The sequence below is a fragment of the Choloepus didactylus genome, chromosome 4, assembly GCF_015220235.1.
Source record: "Choloepus didactylus isolate mChoDid1 chromosome 4, mChoDid1.pri, whole genome shotgun sequence".
In the NCBI taxonomy this organism is placed as follows: Eukaryota; Metazoa; Chordata; class Mammalia; order Pilosa; family Megalonychidae; genus Choloepus; species Choloepus didactylus.
Window position 1 is genome coordinate 116,060,138 of NC_051310.1, and position 20,408 is coordinate 116,080,545.

At 39.9% G+C, this 20,408-nt stretch overlaps 1 protein-coding gene and 1 long non-coding RNA gene across 3 annotated transcripts in view; one reads left to right on the forward strand and one right to left on the reverse strand.

Annotated features, from left to right (window-relative positions):
- The window catches only part of LOC119531926, a 55,311-nt gene extending 46,848 nt beyond the window's left edge, over positions 1 to 8,463 (forward strand). The window contains exon 3 of the long non-coding RNA XR_005216450.1: positions 7,465 to 8,463. This is a non-coding gene — a long non-coding RNA (uncharacterized LOC119531926). The remainder of the gene's footprint in view (positions 1 to 7,464) is intronic.
- RAB8B (RAB8B, member RAS oncogene family) overlaps positions 1 to 20,159 on the reverse strand; it is a 64,729-nt gene extending 44,570 nt beyond the window's left edge. For both annotated transcript variants that reach the window (XM_037833763.1, XM_037833762.1), the window contains exon 1: positions 19,983 to 20,159. In XM_037833763.1, coding sequence (XP_037689691.1) covers positions 19,983 to 20,106 — 124 coding nt within the window. In that variant the 5' untranslated portion in view covers positions 20,107 to 20,159. The remainder of the gene's footprint in view (positions 1 to 19,982) is intronic.
- Between the last annotated feature and the right edge of the window lie 249 nt (positions 20,160 to 20,408).

Sequence of the window (20,408 nt, forward strand, 5' to 3'; positions counted from 1 at the left end):
TGGAAATTTAATCTGCGTGCAGGTTGAAATTGGCCCTAGCTTTGAAATGAGAATAGTCAGAATTTAGAAATTCCCCTTTTGATTCCAAAGTGGGAAGAGAAAACAAAGAAAGAGAGAGAGAAGTACAAAGGAAGGAAAAGAGGAAAGTAAGAAGGGAGGGAGGGAGAACTTAAGACACTAAAACATGTTTTAGGTTTCTGCCAAAGTCTTATAAAAACCTAACACAAACCTCATAGTTAACTACTGACAGTGGCATGTGCTTTTAATTATATTCTGAAAATGTGCAAGCAAGCAAGGGAAAATTATTTCATGGTTTTCATTTACATTTATCATTCCCTCATCATGGGAATAGATAATCACATACAGACATCTGTGGATCATTATATATGAAGATGGGCCCTTCAGGATCAAGTTTAAGAGTTCTAGTGTCTTTCTATTCATACGCTAAACACAAGGCAATCACTAGAGCTGTTTTAGTGACTAGGGAAACATTTGGGGAACTCCAGAGATTATCTCCCCATCATGTCTGAAAATTTTACAGTAATTTACTTGAGCTCCTTCTGCCCTCTTTCCACAGGAAAGCTCATAGGTGCCATTTCCCTTCTCCTGTCTAATTATAAGAATCACTTTGTACTTTACAAAGCTTTTCTTGTAAGGATTCTGTATTTTTTCCTTGAATCAAAAGTGATGCCAAATTATCACTACTCTATCTTGACTCTTCTGAACCCCAATCAGAACTTCCCCCACCTCTAGTTGAAAGTGACATTTTCTAATACATAAAATTTCCAAGCAAAATGGGGTTAGACTAGAATAAATATGAGTCACAGCTGAACATGAACTGAAACAGAAAACGTACTGCTGAAATCCCTTCCTAACGTTATCTCCCAACTCCAATGTACAAAAATGATAAACATGAAGACCTATTCAAGAACAACCTGGATAAAGTTTTTTGTTTTGTTTGTTTTTTTGCCATGAACTAGTCCAGCATGGTCTGCTTGTTATATACCAAGGAAACTTCCACACCAACCCAGAAGGAAGGACCATGCGCACTGTACTAAATGACAGGGCTTTCAATGATGTTGAACAATCAACTAGAGGCATTTTGCCTTCAAATATGATATATATGAGGTGTACTGGTCAATCAACATGATTAATAATACTAAAAAAAATATGCTCCTGGTCAAAAGAATCCATCAAAATAATTAACTGAATTTAATCTGAGGTTAATTTTGAACTCTGTCACACTTGCTTTTACTTGTATCATGGTACATTTAAAGGAAGTACTGTATTTGCTAAATATAGTGCCAAGAAAATTTAGAAAGAAAATTTAAGCTAAGGATCGGTCTAAAATCTTGCTTAAACATTTTTTCCTGTTCAAATGGCCATTGAAGTTAAAGATACAATAGGGTTAAGTAAGCCTATTGATGAGAAATGTGTTGAGTGTATACAGACTGGGGTGGAGCACACGTTATAATATCCAATTTAGTGAGCCAATCTCCCAACCTCCCAACACGTAAAGCAGCAAGAATTTACTCAATTTGGCTGTAGTTTCAGGAACATCTGTGAAACATTTCCCCATAATCTCAATAATTTCTATACCTCTGATCTAGAAAAAAATAGTCTATTATTTGCTCCCTTGTCCAAAAAAAAAAAAAGTGAGGCCATAGAAGCCAAAAGAGATTTTAATGCAAAACACTTAAGCCAAGGAAAGCAGAGTTGATCTTTCACTATTTGGGCTTTTGCAGATAAGGCATACATCTTAAACAAATCATAGAATCCTTCCCCAAACTCTTTTCCTGCTTTTATCTTTTGATAATGCAAGGGCTCCAATGGTTGCTTGTTTAGGGGTATCTTTTGGCACAAGAGCTTTCCTTGGGCTGGGTTAAGGCCTGGTTCTTCAAAGCTAATTAGAACCACACCATGCAGTATTGTTAATACAATGTTAGAAAATGTCTGTGGTATGATATTAAGTCTTCACTCTCTTCAAGAGATAATTTTCATCTTTTGTTTATATACCACTCATAACACAAACCAGCCTACACCATAGAGAAAGGAGGCTAAGAACTGGCCAATTGGTCACTGCCCACAGTTGCAGCCACCACCACTGTCATCGCTAATCCTCTCCCCCTCCCTTCCCTCTTTTCAGTAGGAAAGGCAAGTTCTAAGGCTCACTTTTTGTATTCCTTTCAGGGGCTTCAATGTCAGAAACCCTGCCACCTTTCTTAGGTCCAAAATGATCTCAGTGTTTCGGGGGCAAAAGTGAAAAATCGCACCATAAAAAGTAGGGAATCTGGAGATAAAAGGTACTTTGATGGCACAGAAGGTTGCTTCAAGTGTATACAAGAAGGCCTGGCAGTGGCACTATCTATCGCCCATCCAGGTTTGCTTTTTCACAATTCAAACTCAAAAGATTTCTAGAGGATAGAGGTAGACAAAGCAAGAAGAAAAACTGAATTCATTGGAAAATAAATGTTAAGGAACAATGAACGGGGCAGGCCTGTGTATAGCTTAAGGATGGCTTTCTCTTAGGCCCTTACAGAGAAAGCCTCATTATCTAGATCAGGGCAGTGTTCACAAGGTGCTAACAGTGCCAGAGAAGGCCAGAGGCAAAGAATATTGCAGCCTATCACCTGGGGAAAAGATTTTTCAGGGCCCTTCTGTCAAAATGAAATCAAAATCAACTTGTCAACAAAGGTTTCACAGAAAAATGTCAAATGACACATGTAATTTCTCAACTTAACCACTACAATCACAACTGAATCCCCTTCCTAGATGTCTAGAGTAGAAGTCTAAGATTATTTTATCTTTAAAAGATAAATGAGCAAACATTTCTACCATGTTTTGGTAAGCCGCTGTAATTCTAATTTCAGAATCATCAGGAAAGAAATCTCACCTAACTGCTTTAAAGATCACCTTCCCCCAAAAATGAAAGTTTTAATTAATCAAACATTTTCATTAGTATCCTCCTGAAATTTCAGGAGCACCAAATATGTGCCAAGGACAATATTTGTTAATGTAAGGAACAAGTTTTTGTCCTAAAGGAATTTATCATGGGAGTGGGGAGTCAGGGAAATGGAAAAGAAGGATGGTTCTACTTATAACACAGGAAAATCATGGTGAGTGCCATTCAAAAGTCCAAAGTACTATACGGTACAAAGTACCCCTAAGGAAGGAGAAAAGAGAAAACATCGGTGGGGGGAGGGGCGACAGCAGCGAGAGAGAGAGAGAGAGAGAGAGAGAGAGAGAGAGAGAGAGAGAGGAGAGAGAGCGCTCTTATATGGCATGATGAAGAAAGTGGCAAATGAGGGGCACCAAGAAGGAAAGACAAGATGTCAACAGGCAGAAATGAAGTGTGTTTATGGAACCATCCATTCTGGATATAGCAGCTATTCCTAGACCATTTAATTCTGTGAGTCAGTAAAAAATAAAACAAATGAATGGTGGGGGTGGGAGGAAGAATAAAGTTTGAAAGACAGAACATACTAAGATAGGAACTGTGTATTCCATAAAATTTGCTTGGGGAGAAATTAAGCTGCAAATAGTCTTTTCTCTCTCAGAGAAACAAAATATATAGCAAGGATTTTATTGCAATTTTTATTTTGCAAATGATAGTGAGAGAATGACCTTCTATTATCACCATCATTTCATAAAGCATTTTAATTCCAAAAATGTAGGAAGCACATCATCTCGGAAACTTAAAAATGGCATTTCTTCCCATGAAAGGACAGCTAGCCATCTTACTGTGGTCTGTTGAGGTATTCAGGACTCTCTAGATTAAAGTATAGGACTCCTGGAAGGAACAGAAGGAGGTAGAGCTGGAAGAGTGGGCTGGAATCACTCTGTGGGGAGTTTGGAATGATAGTCCCAGGATGATCTATTCAATTAAAGCATAAGAGTTGGGGAAGAGGAGGAGAGTTGGTGAGGGATTAATACGATGTGCCAGTTTGAGTGTATTGTGTCCCCCAACTGCCATTATCTTTGTGGTCTTTTGGGGCAGAAGTTTTTGGTGCTGGTTGGATTTGCTTGGAATGTGCCCCACCCAGCTGTGGGAGATGATTCTGATGAGATGTTCCCATGGAGGTGTGGCCCCGCCCATTCAGGGTGGGCCTTGATCAGTGGAGCTATATAAATGAGCTGACTCAAAGAGGGAACGGAGTGCAGCTGGGAGTGATGTTTTTAAGAGGAACAAGCTTGCTAGAGAGGAATGTCCTGGGAGAAAGCCATTTTGAGGCCAGAGCTTTGGAGCAGACGCTGGGTGCCTTCCTAGCTAGCAGAGGTTTTCCGGACGCCATTGGCCATCCTCCGGTGAAGGTACCCGATTGCTGAGGTGTTACCTTGGACATTTTGTGGCCTTAAGACTGTAACTGTGTAGCGAAATAAACCCCCATTTTATAAAAGCCAATCCATCTCTGGTGTTTTGCATTCCTCAGCATTAGCAAACTAGAACATACGATAATACAATTATAGCTAATGCTCTAAGACTAATTTGCTTGAAGTGTGTAGGATGGAATGGGAGAGGGTTGCATGGGAGAGATGAGAAGTGGTAAGGTCACTTAAAAGGTTACTGTAAAGTCCAGGTGAGAGGGGTTGAGGGCCTAAATTAGGATAGCAAAAAAGAATGGAAAGGACTTGGCAACAAATCTTATATAGGAATCGAGGAAAGGGAGAGAAACATAGATGACATCCAGGTTTTAAGCCTAGATAACCAAAAGAAAAAAAAAATGACAGTGGTGTTTACAAAAATATTCAAATTCATGAATGGGTGTTACATAAGAGAAAATGAATTCATTTTGGGGTGGGGCATTCAGGGCAAGAGTTTGGGAGAGGCTGTAGATATAATGAGATAGAAAGTTGGGAGTCATAGGTGGAAGGCATGGAAGAAGGCAAGCTTACTGCCTTTGTCATACAGGGATTTCTGAACACTTAGTATGTGCCAGACATTGTACTAGCTGCTAGGGATTCAAGGGAGAGCAATTACAGATCTGGTACCCACACTCATGGAGTTTACAATCTGGCAGGAAGAGACAGACTTCAAAGCAATAATCACACAGATGAGTGTGATTACCAATTGTATTAAAGTGTCTAATTTCCAAAAGAGAAAAAAGAATAGAAAAGCAGACACTTGTAAAATACTTCGCTTAAAAGACAAAATGAGACTATCAATGGAAACAGATGGAAGGCACAGTTAGAAAGGTAGGAAGTAAATCGGAGTAGATGACTCCTGGAAGCCAATGGAAGAACAAGTTCCAAGGAGCCAAATGCTGCTGAGAGGTCAAGGAGGACAAGAACTGAGAAGAGGCCATCAGACTGTTCAATTAGGAGCACATGATGACCTGAGCACAGTCTTGAAGGATGTGAAGGATTCCAGGGAATTATGAGTGAGGAAATGATAGAAAAGTGCAGGTGACAAGACTTATCTTTCAGGAAATAAACCAATAAAGGAAAGGAGATGAAGAGATGTGTGTGTTGAGAAAGTGGTGAATTCAAGAGATCTCTTTATTAGAATGGGATGATTTTTAACAGCAGAGCAGAAAGGGCCAGGAGAGAAAGAAAAAGTGAAGACAAGATTTAGGAGAAGAGGGGAATGATGGCCAGAGCCCAGACCCAGGAAGGTATTATTTGATAAAGGACAATGATGAACAAGTTAGCACTGGCTCCTGGAAGAGAAGGTGAAGAAGAGATGAAAATATTCAGAAATTAGAGATGGTAAGAAAGGACATTGAGGAAACTCTTCTTGGTGGGGTAGGGATGGGGGTCTTTTCAAATATGGGGGTGGGTCATTTGCTGTGATTTGTAGGAGATGTGAAAAGTTAGCTGGCTCTTGAAGAGATGCCATTGGTTGTCACTGTGCAGTCACTCAACAAAATTTACTGAGGGTCTTCCATGTACCAGGAAAAGAATTTATGCATGAGCATACATGAATTAGCAGGCATTTGTTACTACTGACAAATACCCTAAGTAAAAGAGAAATAGGTTGATTTTATCACCCTCACATCTAGAAAAAAACAAAAAAAACAAAAAAAAAAACATAAGCAATAACAGTTGAAAATTACACATCCTTTCAAGCTTATGTATGTGCTAATGGATGAGATTTCACTGCTGCAGGAGCCCAAGATCCATTTGTCAGAAGGAAATACAATGTGCTAGTTCATTTATTCCACAAACATATATAGTGTGCCTGAGCATCAGAGAAATGAGCCCTGAAGAGGCAAATCAGGGTTCCTGTCCTTTTGAGGGGGTTACAACCAGTTGTGATGTGTCCCGAAAGCTTCTGCTCTTTCCAGCATTTTGGCACATTTCATTGCTCGGTACTGAGCATTAACTGAACCTCCCATGGCAAACCTTTATGCTTCATTAGACAGTAAGACTCTCATCATCTGAACATTTTTAACAAGATACTTTTTGGATGCAACATAGTTTTAAGGAATGGACTGGACTAGTGGGTTCCATGGCATGGTTTTTCAGTGTCATTAAAGCCCAAAATGATCTCTCCTAAAAACGACTTCAGCTTTTAAAATTATAAATCAAAGGTCTCATTTCCCTGCACATAACCCTTTCAATTATAGTCAGAATAAAATCCATCCTCCATACACTGGCACTCCAGGTCCTTTAGGACCTGGTCCCCACCACCTCTTTGCTTTCTTCCCCATCCTTACACTTACTTTTTTAATGTTTAAAATATTTTAAGCTAGTCAAAGAGCATCTGGCCTTAACCTCCTGGTCCAAAGCAAGTACTATACAAAACCAAACTCAATTCGACCTTTATGCCTACCTTATTTATGTCATCACTCATTATGTACTGAATATTACAGGGAGAAAAAAGTGTTAAAAGGGAAAAAATATCATGCTTTATACAAATATTGACAAATTTATTTCCCTAATTCTCTTGATGAGACAATTTAATGATTAAAAAGAACTCAATAGCATGTATCCCTATTGTAAAAATATTAATGACTTTTTGAGATTAAAGAATCATCATCTGGATTATTAGGTAAAGAAAATCCTATTAACTAACTTTCAAGTTGGGTAATTTTCTTCATTAAAATCAGCTATGCAATTAAGGAAGGGGGAACAATAATCCAAGAAGAACAGATAAGCTATTTAACGTTCTGGGGATGCCCAGAAATGACTATGGTCTGTTAATTTCTGATGGATGTAGTAGGAACAAGTTCACTGAAATGTTGCTATAGTATGTAACTTTCTTGGGGTAAAGTAGGAACATGTTGGAAGTTAAGCAGTAAAAAAAAAAAAAAAAAAAAAAAAAAAAAAAATCAGCTATGGTGTTTTGAGATTTAATGTATTGTTCAAATTCATGAATGCAAACAAACTCATTAAAATTCAGGAGGCTCCACTCCGAAACTCACTGCACTTAAAATTCATGGCCCCAGCAGAGGACACTGAGCAGGACTAGACAGGCATTCTTTACTGTTTTTTCATTTTTGTTTTTGTTTTCACCCTAACTAGGAATTCAAGATGCCATGAGAGTTTGCAACAGTTGGAAGGCCACAAAGAACTTGCTCCTTATGTTACACTGACATGCTGTATCCAAGTCAAGGCTGCTTCTGGATGTCCCCTTATGCGAGCTGGGGCCAGAGACGATAACCTTCACTCTGGAGATCAGTTTAAAGACAAATATTTCTAATCTAGCTTTGTAAATGTATATGGCTCTAAATCTTTCTTGAGAACTAATTTTCTAGAAAACAGAAATGCATCCCATTAAGTAATCAAAATGTTCCCATTCATATTTTTTATGAAACTCTTTCTAGCAGGTGCTTCTTAAGTTAACAAAACTGGAAAAAGAAAAATTCTCACCATTTACTGAACCTAACTGCATGCTAGGTCCTATGCTAAAAGCTTTAGTACATGACTTCATTAAATCACCTCACAACAATCCTCTGCAGAAAAGAGGGGACTGAGACCAAGGAAGTTAAAGAAGTGGATGAAGTCACCCAGACGGCAAGGAGGGTTCACACTCCACTACCCTGCCTCCCTAAAGATAACTCATTTCCTCCTCCTCCTCGTCCTCTTCTTCCTCCTTCTCCTTCTCCTTCTTTTTTAAAAAATATTTCAGAGTCACCATTGGGGCAGTAAGACATAGTGGTTAAAAACATAGTTTCTGGAACCAGACTGCCTATATTCAAATCTGGGTTAGTTCTACCACTTACTAGCTGTATGACCTTGAGAATCTATTTCACCATTCAGTGCCTCAGTTACCTCATTTGGAAAACAGGAATAGTAACAGAATGCACCCAAGAAGTTTTGTAAAGATCATATGAGCCAATCCACATAAAATGTTAATCCACACAAAAACGGGGCCTGGTATGTATAGTAAACACTCAATAAATGTTAACTCATCATTAAAAGTAAGTGCTATAATAATGAAGCCCCCAGGGACTACTGAGATTTTTTTACAGCTGTCTGGCCCTACCTTGGGTGGACCGGGACTGATTTTGCACACCCATATTCACATACTCACCTTTTTTTTTTGTCTCCTGTGTGCCAAAGATACTACACGCACAATAATACATTTAATTCTCAAAACAAAAATCCTTCAAAGAGTTACTCTCCTTTTATTGATTAAAAAATGGTTAAATAATTTGCCCCAGGTTTTCAAATCGGAAGCAGTAGAACTATTTGAATTTGGGAGTTTCTATCTGAAAAGCCCAAGTTCTTCTACCTACACCACGTTATTTGAGCTGCTCATGTCTACTTCTTCCATTTTGTCAGTAAGTCTACTGGTTATCACTTGGGATAAGAGCTTTAGAGAGGAGTGTATCTAGCACATTTAGAGTGTATCTAGCACATTTCCTTCTAACGTATGAAGAAATGGAAGCCCAGGAAGTTTAACACTGACTTGCCAAAGTCACATATAATGAATGTCATTTCCAGGGTACCACAGTGCCACTTTTTCCTCTCAGATGTTGGTGGCCTGCCCCTAAGAGGTCCTCCACCCTGTTTCTAAACTTTTAGGGGCTGAGAAAAACCAATGACCACTGTATAAATCAAGAATGCAAAGGCTAAATGAGGGCCCAGGAGCTCCCCAATGAGGCAAGTTGAGTTTTAGCAAATGGCCTCTGTTATGTCAAGTTTAGCTGCTCAGGCCTTGAGGCTTTCCGGCTCCCAGCCACATTCTGGAGACTGAGGGTTAACAACCAAATCAGGTGTTAGCCTAGTCTGCAATGCCACTGTGACTCTGAGGAAAACTTTGCCAAACAGATTCCACAAACGAAACCCTCAAAAGAAGGAAAGGACAAGCTAATGTGAAATTTAAAGTTAATGTGTCAAAAGAAGGAAGCTCCTGATTAAGGTAGCTGTTCTTGGAACAGCACATTACAGTTACAGTCTAAGCCAACAACCTACAAGCATAACAAATAGCCCCATGTGGAGAAGCAATGCTGAGATTTCTGATATCATTTTTCTTTTCACAAGAGTCAGATTCATAATTAAATTCTGTCCCCTCTTGTACCCACACTGTTGTACACATATTTGCTTCCTAAAGAAGGGACTACCAAACCAGACTGGGTTAGGGGTCAGGAGGCAACCCTAACTACAATCCACTGTCCTACACGTGCCGACAGGCAACACAATGCACAGGCAACACCGCTTGTCCAGGGAGGAGTTGATTTCATCTCCCCACTCAATACACTTCTCAAGAGTTTGTGGTCAGTTTACACAGTTCTTACAGACCATTGAAAGGACCACTCCTACTGGCTAAGTGCCCAAAGCACTGAGTCTAAGAGAAAACTCCAGGACCCACTCTGAGAGGAGTAGGTTGTCTTGGACTGAGCATGGTCCAGACCCAGAAGTGCTAGGCTTAAGTCCTAGCTCCTCCACTTACTTAATTGATAAGTCAACTACCTCTTAGAGCATGAGTTGCCTTGTCTAGAGGACAGAATATTAATCTTTCCATTTTATGATTACTGAGAAGTCTAAATAAAACCATGTAAGTGAAAGTTCTCTATAAATAGTAAAGGTCCACAAGAAAGTAAGGAGCAACTGATCCTGTCTTCTGGCCCCCAGATTTGGTCTTCTGAGTAAAAAACTACACTTCCCATTGTTCTCAGGGTAGAGTCCAGACTCTTGAGCAAGGTTTAAAAGTCCTTCACAATCTGCCCTTTATTTACCCTTTAACTTTATGCCTTGTCACACACCCCACTTTACTCCAGGCTTCAGTCAAACAGGATGCCTTCGAGTTCCTTCAGAGGGCTGTGCGATCTCTTCCATCTGCAGGAGCGACTGACTGCCTGGAAAGCCCTCCCGCTGGCTCACTCCCATTCCATGCAACTAAGTCCTCCTTTGAGTTCAGACTTTGCCTTAGGTCTCATTTCTTTCTAGAAGCTTTCTCCAACCTCTCCTCTGTGCTTTTGAAATATCTTATATTTATCCCTTTTGGAGTCCTTATTGTTGTGTTCAATTTGCCTGAATATGCATTTTGGCTAATCAAATGGCTAATCATTGGCAGAGATGTGCCTAAATCCTCCATCTCCTGGTTCTCAATCCCTTCCCTTTCTCTTACAAAATATTGACTATGTCCTTGAAATCAGAGAACCAATGATCAGGTGCAGACTCTGTGTGACACTGGGCAATCACAGTGCCTCTGGGCCTCAGGCTCCTCATCTGCCAAATGGAACAGCAAAAGGCTTCCTATTATTTCAGATCATTTTCCACTTACCTCACCAAGTTTAAGTGAAGAAAATGGGACTATCTGAAAATACTTTATAAATCTCTTCTCAAAGAAATTTTTTTTACAACTTTAAGTAGTTATTTTTCTGGAGATACTTAATTTTATTGTTAAAAGCAAGCCATTTTAGGGCAGGATTCAAAAACATTAAGCAGTCTCTTCAGTACTGTAAAAATGTTAACCGACTGACAAGATCAACACAAGCTTGGCCTGAATTAACTAATGCTACTACTACTTCAAACCCATAATCACTAATTGAAGAACGAAAGGGACAAACCCCTTTAGAAACACTTCTTGATTTCATAGGTTCACAGAAAGACTCTGAAGACCACTGGAGCCTGAACTTGCCTCTTCTGATGAGAAAATAGGCCTAGTCTGATTTCTTTGGGAGGGGATTGCCATGACTCGTTGGAAACATGCACCGATTTTTTTTCAGAGTACTATATATCTTGCAATAATAAGATGATTTGAACAAAAAAAGTGACAAATCACATAATTACAACATAAATTCAAAATATAATGGTGTTTATCAAAGTTGAAGCCTGAAGGGCCAAGATAGAGACACACCTGTGATCACACACACACACAAACACAGAATTTTCATACTTTTATAAGATTAGAAACTTTCAGAACAATGGTAGGTAGACAAAATAGGAAACAGACTCTTTCAAAATATTCTGTTTGTGAACAACACCTTGTTGTGTGTCTTTGTTCATTACTGGCTATGACTGAGACATGCGTCAATATTTTGTCATCTACTTCTAAACAATATAAGAAAGGAATAGCAGTTACAGGTTGCTGTTAATTCTTAAACGATTTTAGGAAGAAGTTTCTAATGCCTACCAAATAGTTTAATTGGGAACAAGCAACAAAAGAGACTGAACAAGTAGCAAAAGAAACTGATGGGGGAGGGGGTAGAATATTGTTTTAATCTTACTCCTCTTCCCAATCCAATCTCCTCTGCCTCAAATCCTGGTATGGGTGAGGTGCTAATGGGCAGTCAAATGAGAAAATGGTCTGAGCCATTCCAAAAATGGAACAGTTACTTCCCCATAAAGAATTAATTGTTTTCCATGCCTTCTCAAGATTTTATTCAGAGATCTTTCAAAGAGAAAAAATGAAAAATTCCTTGTTGAAAACCATAAACATATATCCCATCCAAATTCATAAGCAATTAACACATTACAGTAAAGTTAGTCACTGACATCTCTCAATGCAAACTTTTTTGTAATGGATTTTGTGTATTTGTGTGAGTGTATACATATGAGGAGATCAGAGTATTTTGTAGAGTATATCAGAAAAGCAAATGTTGCATAGGGCTATAAGAAATGAACTCTTATAATTCAACCTTTCAAAAAGATCACCCTTTATTTCATGTCAAAACTTGGTCATACATCTGCAGATTTTTCTGCCACTTTATGTATCAGGAAAATATCTTTGAGTTACTGAAATAATTACTGCCAAATTGTTTGCCAAAATATACAAAATGATAATGTGACATGGGGAAGCCACACCAGCCCCAGCTCTGCCAGCAGAAAACAGTACATATTGCATAACTGCTCTGTGGTTGGCTTTTTTTTTTTTTTTTTTTTTTTTTTATCGTGATGTGGTGGGATTCCAAACCTAACCTAGCTTTTGCAAAGTGCTTTGAAATCCTGCAATGCTGTCACCGACTGCAAGTAGCACTGTCATCCTGAATATACTAGTGATAGCAAGCCTAAATTTGATGAACATGCAGACATGCAGAGCTTTACCATTTTCCCCTGGGAGCCAAGAATTAAAATTCTGGGCTGAGGAAGATGAGAGTTGCCTGGAAAATGTCCAAGGGTTCAGCAACAGGTAAAAACCAAAGTGCATAATTAAACCAGTGCTGAATGCTACAGGTAGAAAATTCCATCAAAGCAAAGTAACAGGGCTCCTGAGTAGTACTGTTTCTTAACTGTTTCCACCACTTTATATGCTCCCCAAAGGAAGTCCTGAGTAACTAAGTAGCTTTTAAAAAGCAGACTTATTTCTTCCTTTACAATCAGGTACCTTCTTCCTTTAAGGTTAATATTAGGTCAATTCAAAATAAAAAAAAATCCCAAACCACAAAACTGAACACATGAAAAGGACACATCTTTAGACATAATGTAATTACTCAATGAGAATATTTTTAACACTGAAATTTAGCCATACTATGCTGGATAGCAAAAAACTACCTCAACCTTAGAAAATAGATGGCAAATGTATAGGATGGTTATTCTCCCTCTCCCACCATTGCCCATGGCAGACATGGGCTCAGACTAGACCTCAGAATTCTACAGAACACAGTATTCCAAAGGGGCCACAAGCAATCAGTTAGTATTGCCATTCATATTGAAGCCGATTTCACCCTGGCTTGGAGTATTCTTCAGCATTGCTATGTCAAAACATTGAAATGGATCTTCAAAGAAAGCCACTTTGTGATAGTGGCTTTAGTTTCAAGACTAAAGTAAAACTTTCATTTAAATCAATAAATGGTTATTTTCCCTCTCTAATAAGGACAGAAAACATAACTGTAAACATCAGTTTTATTTTAGACACTGTTGTTCCAATGAGAAATACAAGTGGTTCTATATTATCAATGTTTATATACATCTTTTTACAAATAGGATTTAGCTTTATTCAAACCAAACACCCAGCCCAGAGACAAACCACTCATTCCCCTGTCACTCAAATGAGTGCTGGGCAGAACACATACACAGAGCTCCATCTGCTAATTAAAACTGGGCATGAAACTGTTAACAGGCATCTGTTGCATTGTTTCAAGCTAATGGACAGAGACAAAGCTGAAATGGCTCTTCTAATGCAAACCCAGTGATTTCACTCATTTTCTATTTGGTATTTATGTTAGTGGGGGTTGGACGCAGGGTGTTAGCTTATTATGGAAACTAAAAGATAAATGCAATATCTTTCATATTCTAAAGCATCCTTTTAAAAACAGATTATACCAGGATATACAGTATTTTATACTGGGGGAAATACCATCCTAGTGTTAAGAATTCAAATGTAATACTTTTAATCTTAACTCAGACATCATAGAATCATCTATAAGACTATAAAGGATAATAACAATAATTGAAATTCACTCAATGTTTAATTACTCCTATAGTGCTTTCACAATTCATTCATCCATCCTTCTATCCAGTCAATTAGTCATTTAATACAGGCCTGAGAAATTTAAAAGGTGAAGAACACTTGATTCCTATGCTAGGGAACTCACAGCAACCCTAAGAGGTAGGTACACTATTATTATCACTCTCTTATACATGAAGGAACCAAGGCCCTAGAAGGATAACTGGCTCACCAAAAGCCAAAAAGCTGGTTTACAGCAGCAGATACCTGGACATAAACTCAGATCTGACTTCAGATCCACTGCTCTTCCTAAGTCACCATGCTTCTTCCCTAACACCAAACATGAACCAGTTCATTTCATCTGCCTGGAAAACTGAAAATATTTTAGGGCTTTTATACACAAACACTTCAATTCTGATCAACTCCAATAAAGGACCCATTTTAAAGTAGTGTAGCCGTCATACAGCCTCAAGCATAGTAAACTGGAGGCTCACAGGCCTCTTCCAGCCTACAGACATGACTGTTGGGTCCTTATGCTGTACTGGTCCTCCTACTGTTTGTTTGCTTGGTTTTTTTTATTAACCGTCAACTAATTTGGATTTTTATGAGAAATTTCCAGCATGTCTGGAAACACGAGAGAATTTTCAAGCATGGTAACAGCAAAGCTGCAGCTGAAAAGCAGCCGCTCCTTTAGGGAATATGCTGTTCAGTGTGCCAGGGTCCACACCACTCACTACTGCCTCCCGTTCTGGGCCTACTCTCCCTGTTCCCTGTTCTTACCTGTCTCCTTTGAGTTTGCAAACCCTGACCTAGACCGTAACTGTATATTATCTTACCCTGAATTTCCCCTTCATCTTTCCATGGCTGCTTACATTTCAGAAGCTCCAGAAGATTATGCACAACATTACTCATCACCTAAAATCTACTTCCCCATCACCACTCCAACCCCCGTCTCACTCTGCTATGAAAACTCTTTTCCTGCAAACTTTTCCCAAGTAGCAATTCTAACATACATAAGAAAGTTGGTCCCCAGGACAGCACTGTATGCAGGCAGGCAGACACAGACTAGAGCCAACTGAAGGCCATGCCAGCAGCTTCTCAGTCTTCCACTTCTGGTTCCATGGTTCTTTTCAGATTCAGTTACCGCATTCAATAAAAAATCAACTCCTTGTTTTCCCCTGTATTCAAAGACCAAACTATGTCCCTTTAAAACAATATCCAAATCTATTTTCCTACAGCCTTTCTCTGTGGATCCAAACAATCTTGCTGCTGTTGCCAAAGAGAACCTCCTCCCTGCAGAACAGCTGGTGGAACTCTCTATTAAAATACATTTAAGAAATCCTTAAGACATATCCATATCTGTATCCAAGACTTGGTTTCCCCACTCCAAGCCTTACATTGCTTGAGTAGCTTTTTTCATACATTCGAACACTAATTTAGGAGATGAGTTTAACCCTTTATCATCAAGCATTAAATTCTGCTTTTTCTGAAATAGTGTCATCAAAGCTTTGGAATTCATATGAATTCCAAAAGGGTCATATTTAGATGGGAAGTCTACTGGCAGCTTTGAAAGAACGCAATGACATTAAAATAAAGCATTATGTACAAAATGTTCAATTTGTAGTTTCTTATTCCTTGCACATTTTTGTTTGAGAAATTGAAACCAAGAGAAGCAACTGTGAAAATTAAAGTCAACTTGTTCTACATATCTGGATTATGCTCAGCCAAATGCTGATATCATCTCAGATAAAAATGTAAATATGACAAAGTTTATTTTTCAGTCAATAAGTCTTGATAAAAGCTTCGAATTGCTACCAACCAAAAACAGTTTTTAAGTTTAAGAGTCAGCAATCATTTTCTGCAAAGGGCCAGTTAGTAAATATTTTAGATTTTGTAAGTTACGTATGTTCTCTGTCACACGTCTTCTTTGGTTTTTTAAACAACCTTTTAAAAGTGTAGAAACCATTCTTAGGTCATGGATTTTATAAAAACGGGGCTGCAGGCCAGATCTGGGAGTTCACCAACCCCTGATTTCAAGGAAAGTCAACCTAGGAAAAATATACAATATAACGGAATAAAATGTCTAAAAGTGCTCTGATGAGATTAGGCTGCAATGATTACCAACATACCACTATTAAGATGATTTCATTAGTTATTTTGCACATGGAAGGAATTTTAATGACAAGATGCATTTTGAGCTCCTAACCTGAAACTGCAGACACAGAAAGAAAGGGCACAGAACATCTATGTACTGAGTTATCCCAAAGTAAACTCCTACAGGAATTTGTGTCCCTAAATAGAATTGGTTAATCAAAGTGGAAATGTCTCGGTTTTCCTCACAAAAGGACATATGTACAAAATCTAATTCCTCCCTGGAAAAAGAGATGAATTGAATTGAGGGAGATGATCATACTGATTAGAAACAGCAGAGGCTATTTTGTGAAAAGTGACACAGGCTTGGATTTGGAGGCTCTACTACAACCAGCTGTGTGATTTTGAGGGCATCAACTTAACTCCAGTTTTCTCATTTATAAAAATTGGGGCAGGGGCATAAAATGGACAATTTCTAAAACCTTTTCTGCTGTCAACTATGACTATACTAAATAATGAAACCACGCAGGAAATACCCTAGCAGGAAGAAGGGGGCAGGGCAGGGGACAGAAAGCAAAGGGAAGAAGCTTAGATTGTCCTGTTAGACGACAGGGCTGGGTGCTCTCTTTTTGTTCTACCAGCACCTTGTTTGGTACTAGGTCATTCCAAGCATTGAAATGTCCTTATGTCAATAATAAAATGCACCCACATCTCACAGGAAATATAATATATAGACTGTTATTGCCCTTTCCTCATTGTCTTAATATTACATTCTACAGACGTGTAATTAAACATTAATTATGACTCTGTAAGGTTTTGTTTTGTTTTTTTAAACCAATCAAAAAACTTTTTCCAGTCCTCCAACATTTAAACTGAAAGGTTCATTGGTTCTAGACACTGAACCTAAGGCTTCGAATGGATAAAAGAACCTCACTCCATAATTAACAAATATTACCTGATTGATGAACTGGAAGGTCTCCAATAAGTCAGATGAAAGAAAAACTCTTTCCCCACCCCACTTCCAAGAGCAGAAAGACAGTAAGAGAATGAGGAGACCAGAATATCAGAGAAGATAGCAAGATGTTAGAAAAGTGAGAAGAAAGTATCTGTGAGACACTGTATCTGGAATCAAAATGACTAATTGTTTCCTTCCTTTAGTGATGGCAGAACACCTATTGAAACAGTATCTAAAGATGGCAGATGTCTTTTTCATAAAGTACTTAAACTTTGACAGAGCAAAATTAAGACTTAAAATATGTCTCCATGGGAAGAAACAGGCACTCATATGTATCTACCAAAACGTACACACACAAACCCAAGTTGTTACAAAATGGATCTTTCCTGTGAGGTAGGCCTTATCACATTTTGTCAGCAATGCTGTGGCAGACTTTGTAAGAACCCAGTCAGAAAAGCCCAGGAAATTACACACCTTGGTACTTCAAGAAATCCTTATGACTCAGGAGGAGATGGACCACCAGCTCTCACCATAACAACTTCAGATCACCTGGGGGTGGGAGTAGGCGACTTGGAAGGTAGACAGTGCTGTCAGAAATGTTAATACTCCAAGACTAGGTTTGTGGTCAGGAAAGAGTCTGTGGAACTTTTCACTAGAATGATGTTAACATTCATCTTATTTTCCCAGCTTAATTTCAACTGCAAAGCATTAGGTTTCAGGTATATTAACTCACCTGCTGTTTGAAGGCAGCATGCTACCACTTCCTACCAGAGTTTTGGGGCTAAATAAGAAGCATGGGATTTCCCCTCCTCCATGTCAACTGAAGACACAGCTCACAGACTCTCCTTACCACATCCACCCCACAGCAAATACAAAGACCAAGATCTTACATGACAGTCACCCCATTTAACGTCTACCTCCTGATCTAGAGTTTCAAGACACGGGTTTTCATGCCTTAATAGTTGCAACCCTCCGCAGAACTCACATTTCATTTTTTAAAATCCACTCAATGAAGATTCTAATCCTTCAGAATGAAAAGTAATTTTTAAAAGCTGCTATTTTAAAAGGAAAACACTGCATGGCATGTGAATATATCTCAATAAAATTGAATTATTAAAACTATAAATAAAATAAAAGGAAATGGACACCCTTATACAGGTAATATGGGACAAAAATTAAGGCAAAAAAGAGAAACTAACAGGAGCAAAAGTCATCAAAGGAGCTTATCAGAAATAGTACCATCAAGATTCACTCACTTTCAAGGCAGGACGACAGTTTGGGAGGGTCACACAGAGAATGGACAAAAGGCCACCTACTCAACTGGTTAAAAATTGTCCTTTAAGACCATCTATACTGCAGTATGCCTTCAACAATGAAAAAGGATTGTTTGGGGTTCTGAAATTGGGACTAGCGTCAAAAATTAACACCCTTTAGTTCCGGTACCAGCTCCCACCAAACCTCTTAGGAATATACTTGAGACATGACATTTAAAACCTGCTTCCTCAGAAAAGAAAAAGTCCCACTCAAGACTGACTGCCAAGAACTTGCAGCTCAGACTTCCCTAACCTCAAATATCAAATACCCATGAGTTTTCCGACCACCCAATCCATATGAAAATTAAGAGGTCAAAACAAACCATAGTCTTTTCTAATACTTGATTTGAAGAGCACTATATACCTAAAATATTCTTTTTTTAAAAAAGATAAATTATCCTTAAAACACACACTTATTACAAAAGTGCTAGAAATTTCCCAACCCAGAAATTCCAGGTGAAAATACGCTATTGCCACCATTTGAAAGATGTCTGAATGAGCTACTTTTAAAGGCCACAAATATCACCTAGACAAACAAAAAGCTAAGATTCTTAAGGCGCTTAATTGACTGCAGCTATTTTAGAGGAAAACGATTAGGTCACTTCTATAGGCAGCTTAAAACAAGATTTTATTAACTCTTCAGTTTATGTAAGTTAGAGATCTTGTCACCTAAACACAAGTAGGGAAAAAAGCTCACAGCCAAGATGAAAAAACTCTTGTCAGTTGGAAGTAACTGGAGAGTATATTGCATGTTGTGATTCATTTAGCAAGTAATAATTGGAACCAAAGCAAAATATACATGGAGGCAGGGAGAATGTAAGATCAATTCCTTGGCTGAGAAGTTATTAAACATGCAAGTCCAAGAATTAATTAAGAAATGTTCCTTCTCAGGAGAAGGTAGTAAAGGGGTGAACCATATTTTCCTCACTACACCATTCCTCCATATCACCAATTCCCTTACCACCCCTTAACACTCTGGGAGCAATTTAAAGCTCCACAGACACTATTTCATCATTAATCAATTTTTGCTCTTTCTCCTACACTTGATCCAAGGGGAGTAAAGAGAGGGAAAATGATAAGGAGTGTTCCCAGTTACCAGAGAAAGTCCTGCATCCCGCTGCTTTCCATTTCCTCTCCCTTTTCCATCTTCTCTGTATTCTCTGCTCAACCTCTCTTCACTATACATACTCTTTCCCTGTCTCACACCAGCCCTCCTTTACTTTCTCCGCCAAAGTATCCTCGTTCCATCCTCTTGTCCCCTGTACTCTTCTCCCACCTGCAATTTTCTTTGCCCCTTCCCATGACATCTATGTCCAGACCTCTTGTGGCCAGTATCCCCTTATCCCTCACCTCCTGATCACTCATCCCCCTCAATTCCCTTCCGATTGTCTGGTTCTCGCCTCTCTTGTCCCTTGTGTCCTCTGTCCCTTGATTTCGCTCCCTCCTATTCCCCCAAACCTTCATTCCCCCCTTCACATTTCCTTCCTCTTTCCTGTCTTTTAATCCATTTTCACACCCACTATCCCCATCTCTCTCCCCATGAGATTTCCTGCGTCCCCCACTCTGTCCCTCAAGGACTCATTCCTGTCAGCCCCAACCCTATCATTTCCCCAATACCCCTGGTTCCCCTTCTCCTTCCTTTGCCCCCAAATTCCCCCTCTCTCCACCAGCCCTACGATCCCGTCCGCCCCTCTCTCTCACGCCTTCGCCCTCTCCCGATGCCCCCGTGCCCTGCCGCCCCCGGGATCCCCCCTCAGGCGCTCCCAAGCCCCCCACCCTCTTTCCGGCCCCTCTCTCCCACCTCCCGTTTCTCACCCCCCGTCCCGGGCCGTGGCCCCTCCCTCACCGATGGTGGAGATGAAGGTGGTGTTGAAGGCGTCCTCGGAGAAGCGGAACAGGAGGCAGGTCTTGCCCACCCCTGAGTCGCCGATCAGCAGCAGCTTGAACAGATAATCGTACGTCTTCGCCATCTTCTCGCTCCGGCCCTCTGACCGGAGAGCTAGAGGAGGCGGCGGGGAGAGGCGGGGAGGGGGCCGCGGGCGAGGGGGCGTGCCCGCCAAGCCGCCGCTCGCCCCGCCCCGCGCCCCGCCCCTCCCCTCGAAAAAGGCCTGCGCGCCCCGCCCCGCGCGGCCAATCCACTAGGGCTTCGTCATCACCGCCTACGCCTCAGGGCTTCATGGGACTTGTAGTTCCGTCGGAGAGCTTCGGGCGTGCCGGGCGCGGGCTGTCCGAGCAGCCACAGCGAACAATTAGGAGATTTGCTGTCGGCGGG